Source organism: Pteropus vampyrus, unplaced genomic scaffold (genome assembly GCF_000151845.1).
Source record: "Pteropus vampyrus isolate Shadow unplaced genomic scaffold, Pvam_2.0 Scaffold390, whole genome shotgun sequence".
NCBI lineage: Eukaryota > Metazoa > Chordata > Mammalia > Chiroptera > Pteropodidae > Pteropus > Pteropus vampyrus.
The window spans coordinates 892,606-914,547 of record NW_011889171.1 but is presented as its reverse complement, the minus strand read 5'-3'; the positions used below and the strand labels follow the sequence as shown (position 1 = coordinate 914,547).

The window sequence follows — 21,942 nt, the reverse complement described above, 5'->3', positions numbered from 1 at the left end:
AAATTAGAGTTTTTTCAACTTATGAATTTTTTAAAAAGTAAGCTTTGAACATCATATTTTATATTTTCAAAATGTAGTGTATTCTAATATATACATGAATTGCATTATATGTTGTTACTGCACATATTTATTATTTGAAGTTAATTTAGGCTAAATGTTTGGGGATATGCTAGCTGAAGCACTTTCAAGAATCAGGACTGAGAAATGGTTGAGATGAACTATCATTGAATAACCCTGTATTTTTCCAAAAGTCATTTACCATTATTCCATCATTTTTGACCTGCTTATATATTGTTGATTATTATTTTAATTTATATTTTAGACTTTGCTTCTATAATCCTTATAGTTTATGATTAATTTTTATCTTCGATTACATGTACTTTATAAAAATTAATTTCCTATTACATTCTTTTCTTATTTGTATCTCATTTTAAGATTAATAGGGTAGTAATAACTTACTATATTAATTCAACAGTATTCTATTTTTAGTTGTATCTATCATCACATTTTTAATTTTTACATTGCTGATAATCATAGTATTTAACTTTCGTTATATGCCCACAATGTGGTAGCTGTTGTACATGAGCTATAGAAAATGTTTAGCCCTATGAAGAAGATGACAATTTGGAAGGTTATGAAATACCATTCTCTAGTGATTTTTAAGAAAAGAATAGGCAGCTATCTGTTTTGACTAGGTGGTCTGTCAAGGTCTTTTTTCAGTTCTGTGCGTCTCTATTTGAGCATACTGGTATTTTCCTAATACCCTTACATGAAAGGTAGGTTTCTTTATCCTGCTATTTTAGTAATTGTTTTATTATAGGATAAAGTTGAAGAGAGAAAACGGGGAAGTAAATAAAAACTTGGTCCCATTTCTAAATTACACAGTTTGGTTTCTAATCTTTAATCTTGGCTTATTTTATATGTTTTAAATTTGGTATCATTTGCTTATTTAAAGTACCCATTCTTTGTTGTTTTTATTTGTAATCATATCAACATTAATGAGAATCTGTACAGTTGGGAATTATTTTTATATCGTTATCAACATTTGTTTACCTATACTAGTTAATGTGTTTTAAAAGGCAAATTACTCTTGCTTTGGGGAAAGGCTATTTATTACTTGCCTCAGAAAGTAGACTCATTACCTCAAACAGGAATCTCTTCTACCTGAGGTGATTTGGGCAATTGGGAATTAACTGTAACTTCATTTAAACAATTTAAAATTTTGTGACACATAAATCTGCCACTCCTAAAATTGGAATAAAATGTACTTTTTATTAACCACATTAGAAATTCAAGGTATTGAACATTGTTTATCTGTATTTCAAAAATTCCATAATTTGTTCATTAATTTTTCCTAGTTCTTCTGTTATAATTATGTTTCAGGTATTTTTTAATACATAGCTATTAAGTATAATAAGCAATTAAAACTTTTGGACAATTTCTGTAAAGCAAATCAGCTGCTTAAAAGAGTTCAAATTCTTGAGCAATAAATGTATGTCATGTGTGTGTGTGTGTGTGTGTGTGTGTGTGTGTGTATCAACCTTAGACATTTCAGTAGTATTATATTTTAACTTGGCTGTTATTTTATGCAGAGGAGTAAATATTTTAGTCTCATTACAGCTTTTAAATAAAAGGATAACAGAAGGATTAGCCAATTTTCTTTAAATCATCTGCCAATCTGTTAACCATACAGTTGTATCAATGAGGTGTATGTGACATTTGTGAACACGCACCCTGACTAAATTAAGAAAAAAATAATTGAGTCCTTTGCCTGTGACCTATGTCTGTGTTTGTATACACACCCAGACATTTGTATGGTATGCTTGTTTTTTTGAGTTCTTCCTTGCATAATATTTGCTGATGTGATTTTCCTCTTTTCACTTTTGACCAATCAGTTTTGAGAACATTGAAAAGAGCTCTTGCAGAATAGAAGCCTCTCCATAGCTTCTCCCTTTTTCCTGGTTTCCGTTTTTGATGTATTTTACTCTGTTCTGGGGAAACTTTTCTGTGCTCATTTTGAGTCCAGGCAGAGCTAGAGTATGCTAAGAGTAAGACAGAGGCTAAAGAAAACTATGTGGCATATGATACCAGAAACTAACTAAACTCCTTGAGTAATTTGATGTAGACAAACTGCTCCAACCCTCATGAAAGTGATTTCCTTGCATATATTTCCAGATAAATAATGTGGAAAATAATTTTATCCTAGGAATAATTGTCCTATTGAATTATTTTTACTATAAGCAATAACTATTGAAGGAATCAAAACAAGTCATAGTAATGAATAATGCCTGTTTACATGAAAGAGAAATCTAGGAATCGGGTATGAGAGCTTTTCTGTTAATGGATCTGCTAGCTGAAATGCTTTTAAGAATCATGACTGAGAAGAAGAGGGTTGAGATGAACCATAATAGAGTAACCTTCTACTTTTCCAAAATTTCCATCTGGCCAGAATTTTATTAGTATTTTTTTGAGGGAGGGAGAACACCATTTTTAAAGAGAAAAGTACAGCAAGTCCTTGAATACCATCATATTATTATGCTGATGAGATGCAGTAGGAACTCTTATTTGTATCAATTAACTTATGGTAAAATTGGTTTTATTATATGTCTTTGGCTGCAGTTCCAAGAACATATGACTACATTGAGGACTTATTATAATTATTATGACCATAGTCAAGTAATTACATTGTTTTTTAGAGTAACTTCTAACCTACTGTCTTTAAATAATCATTTTCTTCTAGTCACCATTCTATTGGATGAGGTAAAGGTGGTTTGTGAATTCTCTTTAGATCATTAACGTATTTAGATAAGAATCCTTATTTGCATCTATATGAACAGTAAAAGACATAATTTACTCTTATTCTAGAACAGGTATTTATGTTATTCAGAAGTGAATTTAATGAAAGTAGTCATGTTTTAATTTTTTATTGGCTTAATAGGTCACTTTAGACAATTGTGTTGAAGTTGGACGGATTGCCAACACCTACAATCTGACAGAAGTGGATAAATATGTTAACAGTTTCGTCTTGAAGAATTTTCCTGCATTGCTGAGCACCGGAGAGTTCTTGAAACTCCCTTTTGAGCGGCTTGCCTTTGTGCTTTCCAGTAATAGCCTTAAGCATTGCACTGAACTTGAGCTCTTTAAGGCTACCTGTCGCTGGCTACGCTTGGAAGAGCCTCGGATGGACTTTGCTGCAAAATTAATGAAGAACATACGATTTCCACTGATGACACCACAAGAGCTCATTAATTACGTGCAAACAGTGGATTTCATGAGAACTGACAATACTTGTGTGAATCTTCTTTTGGAAGCCAGCAATTACCAAATGATGCCATATATGCAGCCGGTTATGCAGTCAGACAGGACTGCCATTCGGTCTGATACCACTCATTTGGTTACACTAGGAGGAGTGTTGAGGCAGCAGCTGGTTGTCAGCAAGGAATTGCGCATGTATGATGAAAAGGCGCATGAATGGAAATCGTTAGCCCCCATGGATGCCCCAAGGTACCAGCATGGCATTGCTGTCATTGGAAATTTCCTCTATGTTGTTGGTGGACAGAGTAATTATGACACAAAAGGAAAAACAGCAGTTGATACAGTCTTCAGATTTGATCCTCGATACAATAAATGGATGCAAGTTGCATCTTTAAATGAAAAGCGCACCTTCTTCCACCTAAGTGCCCTCAAAGGATATCTGTATGCAGTTGGTGGGAGAAATGCAGCTGGTGAACTGCGTAAGTGTATGCATTTATATGAAGCATAGGGACTAATTTTTTTACTCCAAAATTCTTGTCAAATCATAAAATAAGCCATTCTGAAAATCAAAGACAAAAAATATAGCTAGAGTTTCATTTTAAACTATTTTTCCTAGAGACAAACAGTTTGCCTTATCTAGGCAAATATTGTTGGCTATGGTACAAATAATATCTCATAAATACATCAATATGTTACAGAATATTTTATTTGTGCAGTTACGTGGTTTTCATCTTGAAAGTTCAACTACAAAGTGTATTCTTCTAACTTAAATTCTAATAGAATCTTGGACAGAAGTTTGGCATATGTCCTCATTTTCTATTTGTAAAAGCCTACATAATATTTTACCGAACAGGTTAAAATTTTTCTTACAAAGCACTGATATTTACTGTTTTTTTTTCTTTTATATAATCTGTTACCTATCAGAAGACACATAGTAAGATAATTTTCTTTATTGTTTAAATGTACAAAGTTCAATAATACCCAAAGTTTATTTACTGTGAGTAGTATGATCTGTGACTATTAGTTTTAAAAATTATGCTCTCTTGGTGAAATACCAAACTGTTGTCTTCACTGTAAACTGATCTGGTTAGCTTTATATGATGGTCATGATTTTGTCTTTCTAATCTAAAATTGGTCACATGTACAGTTAACATAGCAATACTTTGGCTATATAAATTAACACTAGAAGCTATATTTCTGTTATTTTAGATATAATTGGAATAACCTATCCAAGTTGGAAAGACCACATTTTATATCATGCCTTACATATATGTTGGAAAGACCACATTTTATATCATGCCTTTCATATATGTAATTACTATGATTGTTTGGCCTTTTTTTAACCTCTATTATTTTATTCTCTGTTATAGAGTCCTTGTAGTTGTCCAGTGTTCCAGGTCCCAGAATGCTAGGGGGGTTTAAAATATTGGCATTGGCTCTCAATAAATTCAGAGTAATTATCAGAATATTTCTCTTTAATATTCTAACTAACAAATTTGAGAGTAAGCTCTTTATCAGAGACAAAAATAACTGCTCTCAGCTCTTATACTTTTCAGTTTATCAAACCCTTTCTTGCTAGTGACATGATCATAATGTTACTGATCTTTTCTACCCACAGTTTTTTCTCCTTTGTTGTCACAGTGATATCTTTTTCTAAGACCAGACTTTTCAGGTTCTTGTACTAGGTGTCATGATCACGAACCACACAGATTTCCCAATATATTTTAACAAGTCGACTTTTAAAAGCATTTGAGGCATTAGTACCCTTAGTGTAGGATTGTCATTTCAGGTCTCCTCAGTTAACCTACACATATTAATTTTATGTTATACTATCGTAAATTTATGGTGTCTGGAAATATCCACAGTGCAAGTAGTCACTTGGCACTTTCTTAGAAAAACCATTGACCTAAGATAATCTTTACAAGTTTACAAATTATCAGTCACCAACACTGGCAGTCAATGGTCATTTTAAATTTTTTTTTTCTCAAAGGAAATAACTATATTTTTCAGTCAGTGCCTGTTTGCTTGTAGATGTTATCATCCCTGTTAATATGCAGCTATTAAGTTTTCAATATATGTTCCTCATATTAATTAGAGGCCTTATTGTTCTGAGAATTTATAATCTTCAGGACAAGGAGAGTCATTACATACAACCTAGAAGTTAGACGTTTTCTTTTTCCAACTTGATCCCCACCCTCTCTGAGCTCTATCCATGTTATGCTCTATTGGGAACAAGAAGTAGACTACTCCATTTGGCAAGTGGCTGGCTTCCTTGCTCATGACCTTCAGAATCACCTTCATCTCCTATTAAAAATAGTCTTCTGTATTTCAGTTTGAAAGTGAAAAGAAGCAAAGGCCAACTATTTGATATTCTTTCCTTTTGAAATTATCTCCTACAGTCTATAAGTAAGTAAACTTTTATAGAAGAGATTGCTTCCCTTAAAATCAGCATACCCAGAAAATCCAGTCTGTAATAAATATTTTAAGTTAAAATATATTCAAAGTTGTTTTTAAAAATTATGCGGTTGACATATTAAGTGCACTCAAAGTGAGAGTCTTGATTCCAGGAGAACCTTCAGGCCAAAAAGAGTCATTACATAAAACCAAGAAGTAAGAGGCTTCAATTTTTTCCAGACCCACCCCACCTACTTAGAGTTCCTCCAATGTTAAACCCAAGTGGAAGCAAGAAGTCAACTGTTCTGTCTTGTCACATTCTTTATTGTTCAGATAACCAAGCCTGATGTAAACTGCCATGATTACTTCCCAAAAGAACAATATCAATGAGTCCTTCTGAATTCTATCCATTAATAATGTTTCTCTTTGTATAAATAAAAAGTATATGTGTCAGATGCCCTTTCCAGGTTTCTTGGTCTCACTGTTTTTGCATAATGGCAGATTTTAGTTCTAAATAAACTCTTGATTTTATTTCTGTATGTTCCAGCCAGAAGCTAGTTTTTTAAATTTTTCTCCTGCTCCATAAGCGCTTTTTTAATGGAAACACCCTTGCGCGCGCGCGCGCGCGCACGCGCACACACACACACACACACACACACACACACACACACACACTTGCTGTAATAACAACATTCTCATCTTAACTGATTACATTGACATGTTAATATGCCTATGTAAATAGAGAAGGGGATAGGAATGGGTGTCAAGAAAAGGGAGTTGATGGGAGAGCCTTTTAACAATTTAACAGATTTATTAGTACCAGTACATTATTTATTTTTCATGCACATAATAAACATTGCCTATATATAATTATGGAGAAAAAAAAACAGTGGCAACATTTGCAAGGCATTTTAGATCATTTTAATGCATTTGACCTCTTAAAATATTTTCATCGAGTGCGTGGACCCAAGCCCATGGTACGTAAAAACTATACTACTAGAGTGTGTGTGAGCCTGGCATATTGCTGAAACATTTCTTAGAAATGCTGCTTTATTTTGACACTGGGTACAATCGGTAACTAGGGGATGTTTAGTGTTGCTGTCACTTAAGTGAAAAAGGACTCAGTTATTTCTGGCATCTTTCAAAATTGTCATATAAGTAATCGATCTTCCACTGAGGTTTTCTATATTGAAGAGGAATATGACAGCTCAGATATCTTTCACTTTAGTTAAATATTAATAAGTCAAGCTTTCAAATAATGAAATAACATAGAAAACATTTTTTCAAGTAAATGTACAATAAACTTGCTGAAATTTATCAAATGCCTCCAATATCCCTTAATAGATTTGAGGTTTTTTTCATTAAGCAACACATCACCAACTAGCACTTTAAGATTCCAGAAAGCATCCCCACTCTGTGCAAGCTATCATTGTCCAAATGGTTTTCTGCAGGCCTAATCTCTTTTTCAGTCTCAAAGAACAAGTAAGTTCTACATCATCCCATGATTCTGGGCTCCAGTAGAACTACCTGAGAAAATAAGATTCCTGGTGAGATAAATGAAACAACCAACCTAAGTGTAATTCTTAAATTGGAGAGGGTCTGTAATTTGAATACCAGGCCACTGACTATTGAAGATGATTTGCTAGAATAGGGGTCAGCAAAATTCTGTAAAGGACCAGAAAAATAAATATTTCCAGCTTTGCAGGCCATAGGATCTCTTTACAACTAATTAACTTCGCTGTTATATTGCAAAAGCAAATACAGACAACTTAATAAACAAATGGTTGAGGCTGTGTTCTGATAAAGCTTTATAGATGAACACGGAAATTTGAAATGCATATAATTTTCATATGTCACAAAATATTCTTCCTTTTATTTCCCCTCAATACTTTTAAAATGTAAAATTTTTCATATTTTTATCTTGCAGGCCATACAAAAGCAGATGACATACTGGATTTGACTTACTGGCTATAGTTTGACTGACTCTTGTTCTAGATTTTCCCAATTACCTCATTCCCATTCCCACTTCATAGACAAAAATGGAACCACTGCTTTGTGGCTCCAACTCCTTGTCTTGCATCTTCCCTTGCCTCCTCCCCATATTAAGGCAAGGTTGTTGGTGCTAACTTTGTAAATATGGAAAACAGAAATAAGATCGTGTGTGTGTGTGTGTGTGTGTGTGTGTGTGCGCGTGTGTGTGTGTGTGTACATATACTTTTTAATTAGGTGTATTATATTTTTAAACTAAATGCTATTGATTTTACTAACAATAGCAATTCTGCATGAAGAAGTAGAGATTAAATGATGGGAAGAGCTAAAGGAGATGGATTATTTAGCTGTAAGAAGACAAGTTTGTGGATGCTAAACTATTATATAGTTATTATGTTTTTAGTGGTTAATAGCCATCTTACCCTTAGGGGCTTTTGTGTAAGAAATTATACATATGTATAGATGTATAATATGTATAGATGTATGTATAGATGGATTCTTATAACCTCTATTAAGAAAAACAATGAACTCTAATAGAAGAATAGCATCTTTCTGCATACAAAAACTTTAATAATCATAAAGAGTGAAAAGCTATTTTAACTTGTAGCTTCACTATAAAGAGAATAAGAAGAAGCTAGTGGAAACTGCATCAGAACAAGTTGAATTAGACATAAGACTTTTACACTCTAGAAAATTCAAAGTTCAAAGCAGAGTTCTTCATTAAGAAAAACAGAACTACAGTAAAACCTGTCTTTGACATCTAATAAATGGAAAAGATAATCTCTGGAAATCTTTTTAAACCTTTTTACTGATAAGATGTGTGATTAGACTACTTTTTTTTATCAGATAAAATCTTACCATTAAGTACTTTCTGATGCCAGGTACCATTAAATATACTAGATTCTCTATAAGTGTAGAGAAAGAGATAGTAATGTACATAGTAGGATTTTGCTTGTCACATAGGTGAAAGTCATGCTAAAGGCAAGTGGAAATGCACATTAGAGAAGACATCCAGTGACTGGAAATAGTCAAAAACAGTGTTGTAGTATGTGGCAGTTTTAGTTTGTCATTAATTGTGGAAAAAGTTCCCCCTTATTTGGGGGATTTTGCAGGATTTTGCTACTTGATGGAAGGATTTAGAAGAAATAGAGTTGGAAAGGGTCTAAGCCTGAAGTAATGAACTAAATGAATAAGAGAGTACATCAACACAGGAATAGTAAAAGCCTTTGAAATAAGACTGAAAACTCAAATCTAAAGTAATTAAAAAAGGAAATCAGTAAAGGGATATGAAGTGGTATAATGTAGGTGTTGTTAGAGGAGAAATAAGTATTTCACATAGTGAATTTGATGAAGAAATAAAATTATTGAATAGAGTAGAAAATTAATTTCTAATTCTCTCTCTAGTTTTGTCTGTTCTCATGTTATTTTTTTAATAGGAAATCTTGTTTAAAGGACAATTCATCAGTTAGATTTGCATTCGGCTGCAAGTAGCAAAACCTTATTCCAGTGGCTTGATCAAATAGCCCACCCACTAGAATTCTGCTCCTATTTCATTGCCTAGAACTATATTATATGGTCAACTCCATCTTCAAGGGAACCTGCTAATTTGAATTTTATTTTAAGTTTGGCACAGCACTTCCCTGAGCAGTGTTGTGGTTGGGGGAGACAAGAAATTTGGTTAGCAATTGACAGTGCCTGCAATAAATCGTATAAAAATTTTAAGTAAATCTAGACATCATGTTTTTGACCAGAGTCCTCATGACAGTCTTATCTCTTTCTGCCTTTTAAAAAAGGCTCACATTTTCTGTTTGGACTATCATTGTTCCATTCTTGAGGTTATAACAAATTGATATTTAAATAAGTTGAGGTCACTTCTCCAAAATACTTTATGTTAAAGATAATTTATTACTGAGAGGAAGTACCCCTAATAAAATCTTAACTTCATATTAAGCTGCCAATCATCTTCAAGTTAAGAACAGCACTGGCTGCAGCAGTATTGGGTATGTACAAACTATTGGCTTTAATGTATAGATACACAAAAATTATTGTCAGTGTCCATTTTGTAGTCCAGATACGAAATAAGACAATAGGCATCAGAACAAGTGTTTATACTTTTATTCTCAACTTAAAATTTTGCTTCACATCTATTAATCTTTTTTCCTATATGGTGTATTAACATGGAGGCCTACAATTGAAATAGTTTTCTTCTTTATAATTTTTTCATCTTTTCTTCCCACATTTTTAGAGCAAAGAAATTAGAGAAATGTCTAATTATATAGGTATAATAAGATACAAGAAAAAAGAAATCCTAGTGATTTCTGCAGTGACAGAAATGTGTTAGATTAAATTAAGTATATAATGTAACATGTATTAAAGGTTAAAATTATCAATATAATCTTAATAATTAATGAGACACCCCCAAAGACCATCTCATTATCTATAATAAATATATTTCAGTTATTTGGTTATTACTATTATACTACCTAAAAAGAAAAATAATTGCTAAATTTGAAATTATAAATCATTTTCTTTTCTATTCTTTTTTTTTAATAACAGCTACAGTAGAATGTTACAATCCAAGAACAAATGAATGGACCTACGTTGCCAAAATGAATGAGCCCCACTATGGCCATGCTGGAACTGTGTATGGAGGAGTAATGTATATTTCAGGTAAACAATCACGATGTGAATGCAATTAATATAATACATAATCTTTTAACTATGTCACCATCTTCCTATATAGTGTTAATAAAAATAATCCAGATATATGGGTAATCAAAATATAATTGTTGATCTTAAAAGATACATTGTGTGTATAACTTTTGCATATGAATACTTTGGTATTCTATAAGTTCATGACTTATCCAGTCCTCCTGTGAATACATAAGTTAGAAGAAATTGGAAAGCACTCAGTTTCTCTGACTTGCCTTTCAGTCCCCACTCTGTACTTTAATAAACTCTGTACTCTTATAATCACCATTCATATTCTTTATATCAATACTTAATTCATTTTTATTTAAAATTTAGCTAATCTCTATGAGGAAATATATCATTATTAACATATAAGTTTTACTGTGCATAAACCTCACTTTTGACATACATAATAATGTTCATTCTCTTATTTAGTGTAACCTACAATATATGTTTCCCTTTTTATCATGAGATTACACCATGGATGATTCTGTGCTGATTACCTATATTTTGGCCACATACACTTTTATTTTCTCATAAAATTTTTGAAATGGCTACAGTTTGCTTAGTATCCTAGTAACAACTTTTATTCTCAAACTGTTGGTGTTCAAATCATTCTTTGTAGGATTTAGAAGGGAGTCCTATTTTAATGTAACGTTCACCTCTGGTATCGAAATTTTCCTTTGTTAAACAGATTATTATCATTTGCCACTGACACAGTCAACCTTTGACAGTATGTCTCCCTTTTGAAGGCCTGCCAGTGCCAGGCCAGCAGTTACATTATTAGAGAACAAAGGCATTAAGGTAATGTTTGTGATCTAAGTCTCTGAACACTGCCTTATGAAATCTGTAATTAAGAAGGATCAAAGAAAGGCCTTCAGTGTGTGATTGGCAGGTTTCTGGTGTTAAATTTATAAGCAACTACAGGATGTCTTATATTGAAAGAGCCATCCGGAAAATCATATGCTCCATTAATCAATGATTTATTCCATTTACCTATCTTCTCAGTGTAGATGCCATGCCATTATAAAGAGAGTTCTAAATCCTCTGGGGGAAATAATGAGGTTCAAATTGTACTAGTGGTGGCCCACTAGCATATATTGCAGATATGACCTTCACTATCAAGAGTAGGATAGGAACTATAGCTGATTTTCAAACCAAAGAACCCTGTTTTGCTTTCTGGAAATGCGATTAAATACAGGAAAAATATATAAAAGCAGAAGAAAAAAGAGATTTCCATTTGGCCACCAGACAGTAGAGCTTTGAATAATATGACTAAAAATTAATTTAGCTCTCTCCGTAATCTGTAGAAGATATAATCTGATTCTTTTATTGTCAAGACTATTTGTGATCTAAGAATATACTTTGTAGATGATAGTGACTGAATAGATCAGCAACTAATTGTTGCACATATAAAATTCCATGTATATTCCGCATTCTAATTCTTTAGCTTTTTAAATGTTCATGCTAATAGGAGAAGATATTACCCACCTGAACCTATCCACCAAAAACTCTAAAAAAAGAAACAATTCTGAATATTCCTATAAGCTTTACATTTATATAACACTTTCAACTTTTCCAAAGCATTTTGATTTATTTCAATTCATAGTCAGAATCACAGTCCTAATGAAATAACTAGAGGAGATATTCTTATTTAGCAAATAAGGAAATGGGTGCCCTAGTCCTGTGCTCAGCACCCAGAGGGTACCTGCTAAAAAGCAGTAGTAATGAATGATGCTTCGTAGTTGGGATTTGCTGCAAACTCAGCTCTGAAAGTGTTCAAAATATATTTTCATTCAGTAAAGCTTCTTAAATCTCATGGGTCTCTGTTTAAGAAAGTCATGGCAATAAGAGGGAGAAAAAAATGGGAGTCAAGGGAAGATGGCAGATTAGGTAAAAGCAGGGTTTGTCTCTTCCCAGGTCCGCATTGAAATTACAACCAAATTATAAAATAATCAATGTGGAGAATCATCTGAAGTCCAGCTGATTATAACACCTACATCTGATAATATAAAGGAGCCACATCGAAGCCAATCCAGCATAGGCAACACCCATCAGTGGATCACTTTGTAGTTCTCACTGGGTAGCCCTGAGCAATCAAAGGCAGTGACTGACCTTGGCCTATGGAGGAGCCCATCCCAATGGGCCACAAAACCGAAGCATCTGGAGGCTAGCACCAGACCACTATGGAGCAACTCATGACTAGTTCCACTAGTGATACACACAAAGGGTGGTTGCAACAAGTACAGAAGCCTGCTAGGGCAAATCCGACTCAGTGGGGTCAGCCCACACACAACAACTCTAATCCTGAGGGTGCAGCCAATTCCCATAATTAGTCACCCTGAACGTTAATCCCACCCACTGATCTACCAACAACAACAAATGTTTGGTGACAACAGAAGATCACACATAACCCACACAAATGTCACCTCCAGAGCTTCCGGGACAAGGAATCAGGGAAAGTGCGCCACTGGACCACACAGGACACCTTCCACATTAGGCCATCTGGCCAAGGCTGGGAGACAAAATAAATATTCCTGACACATAGAAAGGAACATAGAGAGGCTAATAAAATGAGAAAACAGAAACATGCCACAAATGAAACAACAAGAGAAAACTCCAGAAAATAAGCTAAATGAAATGGAGATAAGCAATCTATCAGAGTCAGAGTTCAAAGTAATGGTTATAAGGATGCTCAATGAACTTATGGGGAAAAATGGATGAGCACAATGAGAGTATAAAAAAGGATGTAGAAACCATAGAAAAGAACCAGACAGAAATGAGGAATACAATAATGGAAATGAAGAATACACTACGAGGATTCAACAGTAAATTGGATGAAGCAGAAGATCAGCGAATTGGAAGACAAGGTAGCTGAATAAACCCAATCAGAACAACAAAAAGAAAAAAGAATTTTAAAAAATGAGGATATTTTAAGAGACCTCTGGGACAATATGAAGTGTAAAAATATCCAAATAATAGGAATACCTGAAGAGGAAGAGAGAGAACAAGGGATTGAGACACTATTTTGAAGACATAAACAGAAAACTTCCCTAACTTGGCAAAGGAATTAGACATAGAAGTTCAGGAAGCACAAAGAGTCCCAAACAAGAGGAATTTAAACAGACCTACACCAAGATACATCATAATTAAAACAGACCTACACCAAGATACATCATAATTCAAATGTCAAAGACAAAGAGAGAATCTTAAAAGCAGCAAGAGAAAGGAAGCTGGTTACTTACAAAGGTACCCCCATGAGAATGTCTGCTGACTTTTCAATGGAAACTTTGCAGGCCAGAAAGGAATGGCAAGAAATATTCAAAGTTATGAAAAACAAGAATCTACAACCACAGATACTCTACCCAGCAAGGCTTTTGATTAAAATGGAAGGTGAGATAAAGAGCATCCTAGACAGAAAAAGATTAAGGAGCTCATCACCAATAAGCCAGCATTACGAGAAATGGTAAAGGGTCCTCTGTAAAAAGAGAAGGGGTAAAACAGAAAATAGAAATAACAAATATGAATAATAAAATGACAGTAACGATGTACTTACCAGTAATCACTTTAAATGTAAATGGATTAAATGCTCCAATCAAACGACATAGGGTAACCGAATGGATAAGAAAAGAAGACCCATGTATATGCTGTCTACAAGAGACCCACTTCAGATAAAATGACACTTACAAACTGAAAGTAAAGGGATGGAAAAAGATATTTCATGCAAACGGAAATGAAAAAAAAAAACAGGGGTAGCGATACTTACATCACATAAAATAGACTTTAAAACATAGGCTATAATAGGAGATAAAAAAGGGCATTACATAATAATAAAGGGATCTTTATTAAATCAAGAGGACATAACCCTAGTAAACATATACGCACCCAACATAGGAGCACCTACATACATAAAGTAATTATTGACTGACATAAAAAGAGAGATGAATAGTAATACACTCATAATAGGGGACTTTAACATTCCATTGATAGCAATGGGCAGATCTTCCAGGCATAGAATCAACAAGGACACAATGGGCCTAAAAGTTACACTAGAACAGATGGACTTAATAGATATTTTTAGAGCATTTTACCCCAAAGCAGCAAAATATACATTCTTCTCAAGTGCACATGGAACATTTTCAAGGATAGACCACATGATAGGACAAAAATCAAGACTCAAAAAATTTAAGAAGATTGAAATCATATCGACCATCTTCTCTGATCAAAATGTTATAAAACTAGAAATCAACTACAAGAAAAAAACTGGAAAATACACAAACACATAGAGGCTAAATAATATGCTACTAAACAATGACTGGGTTATTAATGAGATCAAGGAAGAAATCAAAAGATATCTAGAGACAATACATTAAAAATATCATACACCATGATAAAGTTGGATTTATTCCTGGGATGCAAGCTTGGTTCAATATCCACAAATCCATTAATGTGATACACCACATTAATTAATCAAAAGATAAAAACCGTATGCTCATATCAGTAGATGCAGAAAAAGAATTTGACAAAATATAGCATCCATTTATGAAAAAAACTCAGCAAAGTGGGAATAGAGGGAACATACCTCAACATAATAAAGGCCATATATGACAAACTCATACTCAATGGGGAAAGGCTGAAAGCATTTCCCTTAAGATCAAGAACAAGACAAGGATGCCCACTTTCACCACTTTTCTTCAACACTGTATTGAAAGTCTCAGCCACAGCAATAAGACAAGAAAGAGAAAAAAAAAGTATCCAAATTGGAAAGAAAGAACTAAAACTCTCGTTATTTGCCGATGACATGATACTATATATAGAGAACCTTAAAGATTTCATCAAAAAACTGTTAGAACTGATCAATGATTTCAGTAAAGTAGCAGGTTACAAAATAAATATTCAGAAGTTAGTGGCATTTTTATACACTGATGATGAACTTTCAGAAAGAGAAATTAAGAAAACAATCCCATTTACAATTACATCGAAAACTATAAAATACTTGGGAACCAAATTAACTGAGGAGGTAGAAGACTTGTTCTCATAAAATTATAAGTCATTGAAAAAAGAAATTGAAGAAGATACAAATAAATGGAAGCATATATCGTGTTCATGGGTAGGAAGAATCAACATCATTAAAATGGCCATACTACCCAAAGCAATCTATAGATTCATTGCAATCCCTATCAGAATACCAATGGCATTTTTCAGAGAGCTAGTACAAATACTCCTAAAATTTCTATGGAACCATAAAAAACCCTGAATAGCCATAGCAATCTTGAGAAAGAAGAACAAAGTTGGAGGTATCACAGTACCTGATATCAAACTATACTACAAGGCTACAGTAATAAAAACAGCATGGTACTGGCATAAAAACAGATACATTGATCAATGGAACAGAATAGAGAGCCCAGAAATAAATCCACACCTACACACTCACTTAATATATGACAAAGGAGGTAAGAATATGCAATGGGGTAAAGACAATCTCTTCAATAAATGGTGTTGGGAAAATTGGACAAATACATGCAAAAAATAGATACTGGACCATCTTCTTACACTGTATACAAGAACAGGCTCAAAGTGTTAAAGATTTAAATGTAAGACCCCAAACCATAAAACTTTTAGAAGAAAACATAGGCAGTAAACTTTCTGATATTGCTAATAGGAATTTCTTTTCTGATATATCTCCTTGGGCAAGGGAAACAAAAGGAAAAATAAATAAATGAGACTACATCAAACTAAAAAGTTTTTGTACAGCAAAGGAATCCATCAATAAAACAAAAAGACAACTGACTGTTTGGGAGAAGATATTCGCTAATGATACATCTGATAAGGGATTAATATCCAAAATTTATAAAGAACTTATACAATTCAACAACAACAACAAAAAACAAACAACCCAATTAAAAAATGTGCAGAAGACCTGGACAGATACTTCTCCAAAAATGAAATACACGTAGCTAAGAGACATATGAAAGATGCTCAAGGTTGCTAATCATCAGAGAAATGCAAATTAAGACCACAATAAGATATCACCTCACACCTGTCAGAATGGCTATCATCAATAAATCAAAAAACAGCATGTGTTGGTGAGGATGCAAAGAAAATAGAACTCTCATACATTGTTGGTGGGATTGCAAATTGGTATAGCTGCTATGGAAAACAGTATGGATGTTCCTTAAAAAAATCAAAAATTGATATACCTTTTGACCCAGCATTTGCACATCTGGGTATTTATCCAAAGAAAACCAAAACAATAATTTGTAAAGATCCGTGCATTCATGGCAGCACAATTGACAATAGCCAAGATATGGAAGCAACCTAAATCCCCATCAACAGACAATTGGATAAAGAAATTATGGTTCATATATACAATGGAATATTACTCAGCCATTAAAAAAATGAAATCCTACCATTTGCAACGATATGGATGGACCTAGAGGTTCTTATGCGACTGAAATAAGTCAGACAGAGAAAGATAAATACCATGTGATTTCACTTATACGTGGAATATAAGGAACATAAAGAACAAACTAATCAAAAACATACTCAGAAATATAGTGGACAATTTGGTGAATGAACAGAGCGGAGGAAGGTTTGTGGGGCTGGGAGAATGTGGTGGAAAGCTAAAGAAGTACAAATTAGTGATTGATAGTTGGGCACAGAAAGCATGGCAGAGGGAATGCAGTTAGCATTAACATAATGGCTAAGTGGAGAGTCAGGTGAGGGATAGAGCAATTGTGGGGATCGTTTTATGAACATTATAGATGTCTAACCAAATGTACTGTATACTTGAAACTAACTTAAATAAATTATTTAAAAAAAGGGAGAAAAAATGGCATAGATAATAGAGGCTCTGTTCATCCCTCTGGTGACCAAATCAAAGTTGTGATGGAAACAAGGAGCAGCAGCAAGGAAAAAATCACCTGGGATCTGGAGGAACAAGCTATACAACTAAGGAGAAATCCAACAAATCACCTTACAATGAATGGCAGAAGGTAGGACGTGGCAAGGACGCGGGGCTGCCTGGTCCCGAGCGGTTGAGGGAGAGGGAGGCTGCGGCAGCAGCAGCAGCAGTAGCCTCTTAAAAGGGCCGCATCTGTGAGCGGATTTTTGCAGTGATGGACCTGCTTGCTTTGAGCACCAGTGCTGATTCGGCTGCATGCAGGGGTCACCAGGGACTTATAGGGAGACATTGTTGGAATGAGGGCCGAGGTGAGACTTGCTGGGTACAGAAGTGCCGGTTATATCCATTGTTCCCGGTTGAGCCCTCCCCAACTACCAGTGAGCCCGGACACTGTGCCGCCATAGCTGTGACGTTATCAAACTGTATAACAGAGGTCGCTCTGCCCAGAGGATTCCCTGAAACCTCGCCTCGCCCAGCTTGTGGCCCCACCAAAGCCGTATTCAGGTGTGTCTTCAGTGAGTCAGTTGCTCCTTGCTGAGACTCACACTGGAGGCAGCCTGGGTTTCTGATGTGGCCTTTTGAGGCAACTATAAGCACAGCATCTGTGGATTGCTTGCTGAATCTTAACAGATGGCCCCGGAGGGGTAGAGGCTTGGGCTAAGTTTGGCCTACAGCTGAATCCCTCTCAGGACTGTGCCACTGACAGACACCTCCTTCACAAATCCACACTAATGAGACTGGGAGACTTAGGAGCTTTGCTTAGTACATAGAAACAGACATGGGAAGGCTGACAAAATGGGAAGACAAGAAGCAGAAATCATATGAGAAAAGAGAACAGACATCCAGATATAGTGGAGTCAAATAATCTAATAGATGCAGAGTTGAAAATACTGGTTATAAAGATGCTCAATGAACTGTTGGGAAGTGTAGATAAATTCAGTGAGAACTTCAACAAAGAGATAAAAAACATAAAAATGGAAATGGAAATTATAAAAGGCAACCAGTCTGAAATGAGCAACACATTATCTGAGATGACAAGTATATTAAATGGAATAAACAAAGTAAAGGCTCAAATGTAATATCTAGAGGACAGGAAAGCCAATCATGACACTCAATCAGAATGGTAAGAAAAAAGATGTCAAGACTATAAAAATAATTTAAGGAGTATGGGACACTACTGAGGGTCCAAATATTCATCTGATCGGCGTAACTGAAGAAAATCAAGATGTTGAACAGCTGTTTGAAGAAATAATGATGGAAAACTTCCCTAACCTGGTGAAGGAAACGGACATAAAACCCCAGGAAGCTCACAGAATTTCAAAAATCAGGGCTCCAAAGAGGCCCACACCAAGACATATCATAGTTTAAAATCCAAAGTTTAAATACAAAGAGAGAATATTAAAAGCAGCAAAAGAAAAACAAATAATTACATATAAGGAAACACCCATAAGACTGGCAGCTGATTTCTGAACAGAAACTGTGTAGGTCAGAAGTGCTTGGCAAAAAATATTCGACAGGATGAAGACCCAGGATATATAACCAAGAATAATTTATCCAGCAAAGCTATCATTTAGAATTGAAGGACAGATAAAGAACTTCCCAGACAAAAATAAGTTGAAGGAATTTATCACCACCAATCCAGTATTACAGGAAACGTTGGAGGGCCTTTTTTAAGAAGAAAAAACATGTATCAAAAACAGGAATAAAGAATGGTGACAGCTACATTCCTATCAATAAGTACCTTAAATGAAAAGGAATTAAGTGCTCCAGCCAAAAGATATAGTGGTTGAAAGGATAAAAAAACAAGACTCCTACATATGAAAAAGAAGGGGATGGAAAAAGATATTGCTTTGATGGACCTAGAAGGTATTTAAGTCAGACAGAGAAAGATAAACACTATATGATTTCACTTATACACCGAATCTAAGGAATAAAACAAACAAACAAACAAACAAAAACACTAATCAAAAACAGACTCACAAATGTAGTGAACAATTTGGTGTTGGACAGAAGGGAGGGGGATTTGGAGGGCTGGGAGAATAGGGTGAAGGGCTAAAGAAGTACAAATTAATAGCTGATGGATGGTCACGGGGATGGGGAGCACGGTATAGGGAATGCAGTTAGCATTAATACGTTGGCTAGGTGGATGGTCAGGGGAGGAAGGGTGCAATTGGGGGGATCGTTTTATGAACTATATAGATGTCTAACCAATATACTGTATACTTGAAACTAAATAAAATATAATTAAAAGAAAATCAAAGCAATAATATAAACTACATTTTTGTTTTTTAAGAAGATGAAAATGTTATTTTCTTTATTTTTAATCCAGGGAAAGTATTTATAGAGGGCAGACATTTGTAATAATGCTACTGATAAATTGTAGAATATTATAATTGTGGCCAGAAGTTAATTATCTGTGACAGAGAGCCTTTTATTGACTTTTGCATTTTTACAGTAATCTGCTTACCTCATCTCTATTATTTTCATACTTTAGGAGGAATTACTCATGACACTTTCCAAAAGGAGCTCATGTGCTTTGACCCTGATACTGACAAATGGATCCAGAAGGCACCGATGACCACTGTCAGAGGTCTGCATTGCATGTGTACAGTGGGAGAAAGGCTCTATGTCATTGGCGGCAATCACTTCAGAGGAACAAGTGATTATGACGATGTCCTAAGCTGTGAATACTACTCACCTATCCTTGACCAGTGGACCCCAATTGCTGCCATGTTAAGAGGCCAGAGTGATGTTGGGGTTGCTGTCTTTGAAAATAAAATCTATGTGGTTGGTGGGTATTCCTGGAATAATCGTTGTATGGTAGAGATAGTGCAGAAATATGATCCAGATAAAGATGAATGGCATAAGGTTTTTGATCTCCCAGAGTCCCTTGGTGGCATCCGAGCTTGCACACTCACGGTTTTTCCACCAGAAGAAACCACACCATCACCTTCTAGAGAGTCCCCTCTTTCTGCACCTTAAGATCACCCCTACAACTAAGATGCTGTTGTCCTATCTTTGCAATGTGTCATGGATTTTCTTCTTTTGCACCCCACCCCCTAAAGTAGTGTATGTTAGGATTAGCCTCCAGTATTGGTACGAATATTGGAAAAAAGATGACATTGATGCTATTTGTGCTGTTTGGCTTAGATTGTTTATAAAGTGGTAACAAAACCATTTTGAGAATGTATCCCATAGAAGCTGATGAAAAAAAAAAAAGTATTGTCTTTAAAATGTTTCTTCAGTACTTTTTTGATGCTGCGTACTGGATATAGGGTATTTGTCATCTTACCTTAGAAAGCCCAATAAACTAAGTTGAAGGTGGATTATAGCAAATGTACAAGTGTGCTAAGTAAGCTTCAAAGTAAAAAGTTTTCCTTTCATCTTGACTGTAAGGTGTCAAAGGGAGGCAGCTTACTGCAACAGAAAACAATAGACAAAAGGTTGCCAACTCGCATGGGCTACCTCCCTCTTTTCATAAAGCTTTTTGACATGCCTGTCAACTCACCTTTTGTGTGGGTACATTGAGAACATATGAAGTTTCTTAGACACACAAGAGAAATAATAACTGAAATTCACCAATATTAATTTTAAGAAAAGCAGCATGACCCCTCTACTTATAAACAAGGGTTGGGAGTTTTTTAAGTGTGTATAAATACACACACACACACACACACACACACACACACACACATACAAATATAAAATACAAAAATTTAAAAATTAGCATGTCAAATAAATGTAAAAAAATTTTGATTTTTTTTCCAAAAGCAGCTTCCATTAAAATGGAAATTCAGTATGTACATACTGAATGCACATATGTAGAATCATAATGAATTAAGTATATAAGGGCTAGAAATTTTGAGTAACTAAATTTGTCACGACCAAATATTACCTTGCAAAACTGTAAATGACACCTTCTCCTTTGCTGTTGAAGTAACTTCCATATTATATGTATTCTGTATACTCTCAGTTCATAAGGTTATTTAGCACCAAGTATAGCAGCTTCATCTGGCAAGCTGCTTTCACTCGGTGATTTCAACTTCCATGTTTTATATTTTTGTTCAATAAAAAACATTTAATGTCATTTTGGTCTGAAGCATCCCATTATTGTCTGATTTGACTTCCTTTTATTAAATATCTTTTTAAGAGGGTATACAACAATATTCAAGTGAGTATAACTTAGAGCACTGAACAGCTTGGATTCATTCATGTTAATGACTTTCATTAAAAAAAAAAGAAGAATTTGACCATATTTAACCTCATTGGTCAAACTTATTGCTGGTTGACTTTGAGGAATAGGTTCATGGAAAATGCTCATTGGCTTTTCTTCAATCTCACAGAAGAACTGCCAGACATGTCTAAACAACAAGGTCAGTTTTTCAGATCTTCAAGAAGATCCATCCTGCCTAATGAGAAGGGATTGTGTAATATGACTTAAGATATTTGTTCTTGAGCTAGGATCACAAATAAAAATTGTTTTTGTAAAATATTTCTTGAAGAGTATGTTAGGACCATCTGCATGATCTTTCCTATCTTATCTGCAAATGACTAGATTAAATTTGAACTAGAAATTTTAAGCTATAGAAAAACAACTCAGGTGTCACCAGATCTCTTCACCAGTGGGTAATTATCAGCACAGATGTCACTACCTCTGTCTTGATTTAAACAACAGAATAAACAATTTTCCCATCAGTGGTATTTTCGAA

General features: G+C 34.6%; 1 protein-coding gene across 4 annotated transcripts in view; it reads left to right on the top strand.

Moving 5' to 3' along the window:
* KLHL13 (kelch like family member 13) overlaps positions 1–21,320 on the top strand; it is a 234,813-nt gene extending 213,493 nt beyond the window's left edge. For all 4 annotated transcript variants that reach the window (XM_023523324.1, XM_011380182.2, XM_011380181.2 and 1 more), the window contains 3 exons: positions 2,939–3,734; positions 10,195–10,308; positions 19,728–21,320. In XM_023523324.1, the coding sequence (XP_023379092.1) occupies positions 2,939–3,734; positions 10,195–10,308; positions 19,728–20,215 (1,398 nt within the window). In that variant the 3' untranslated portion in view covers positions 20,216–21,320. The remainder of the gene's footprint in view (positions 1–2,938; positions 3,735–10,194; positions 10,309–19,727) is intronic.
* Positions 21,321–21,942: the final 622 nt, after the last annotated feature.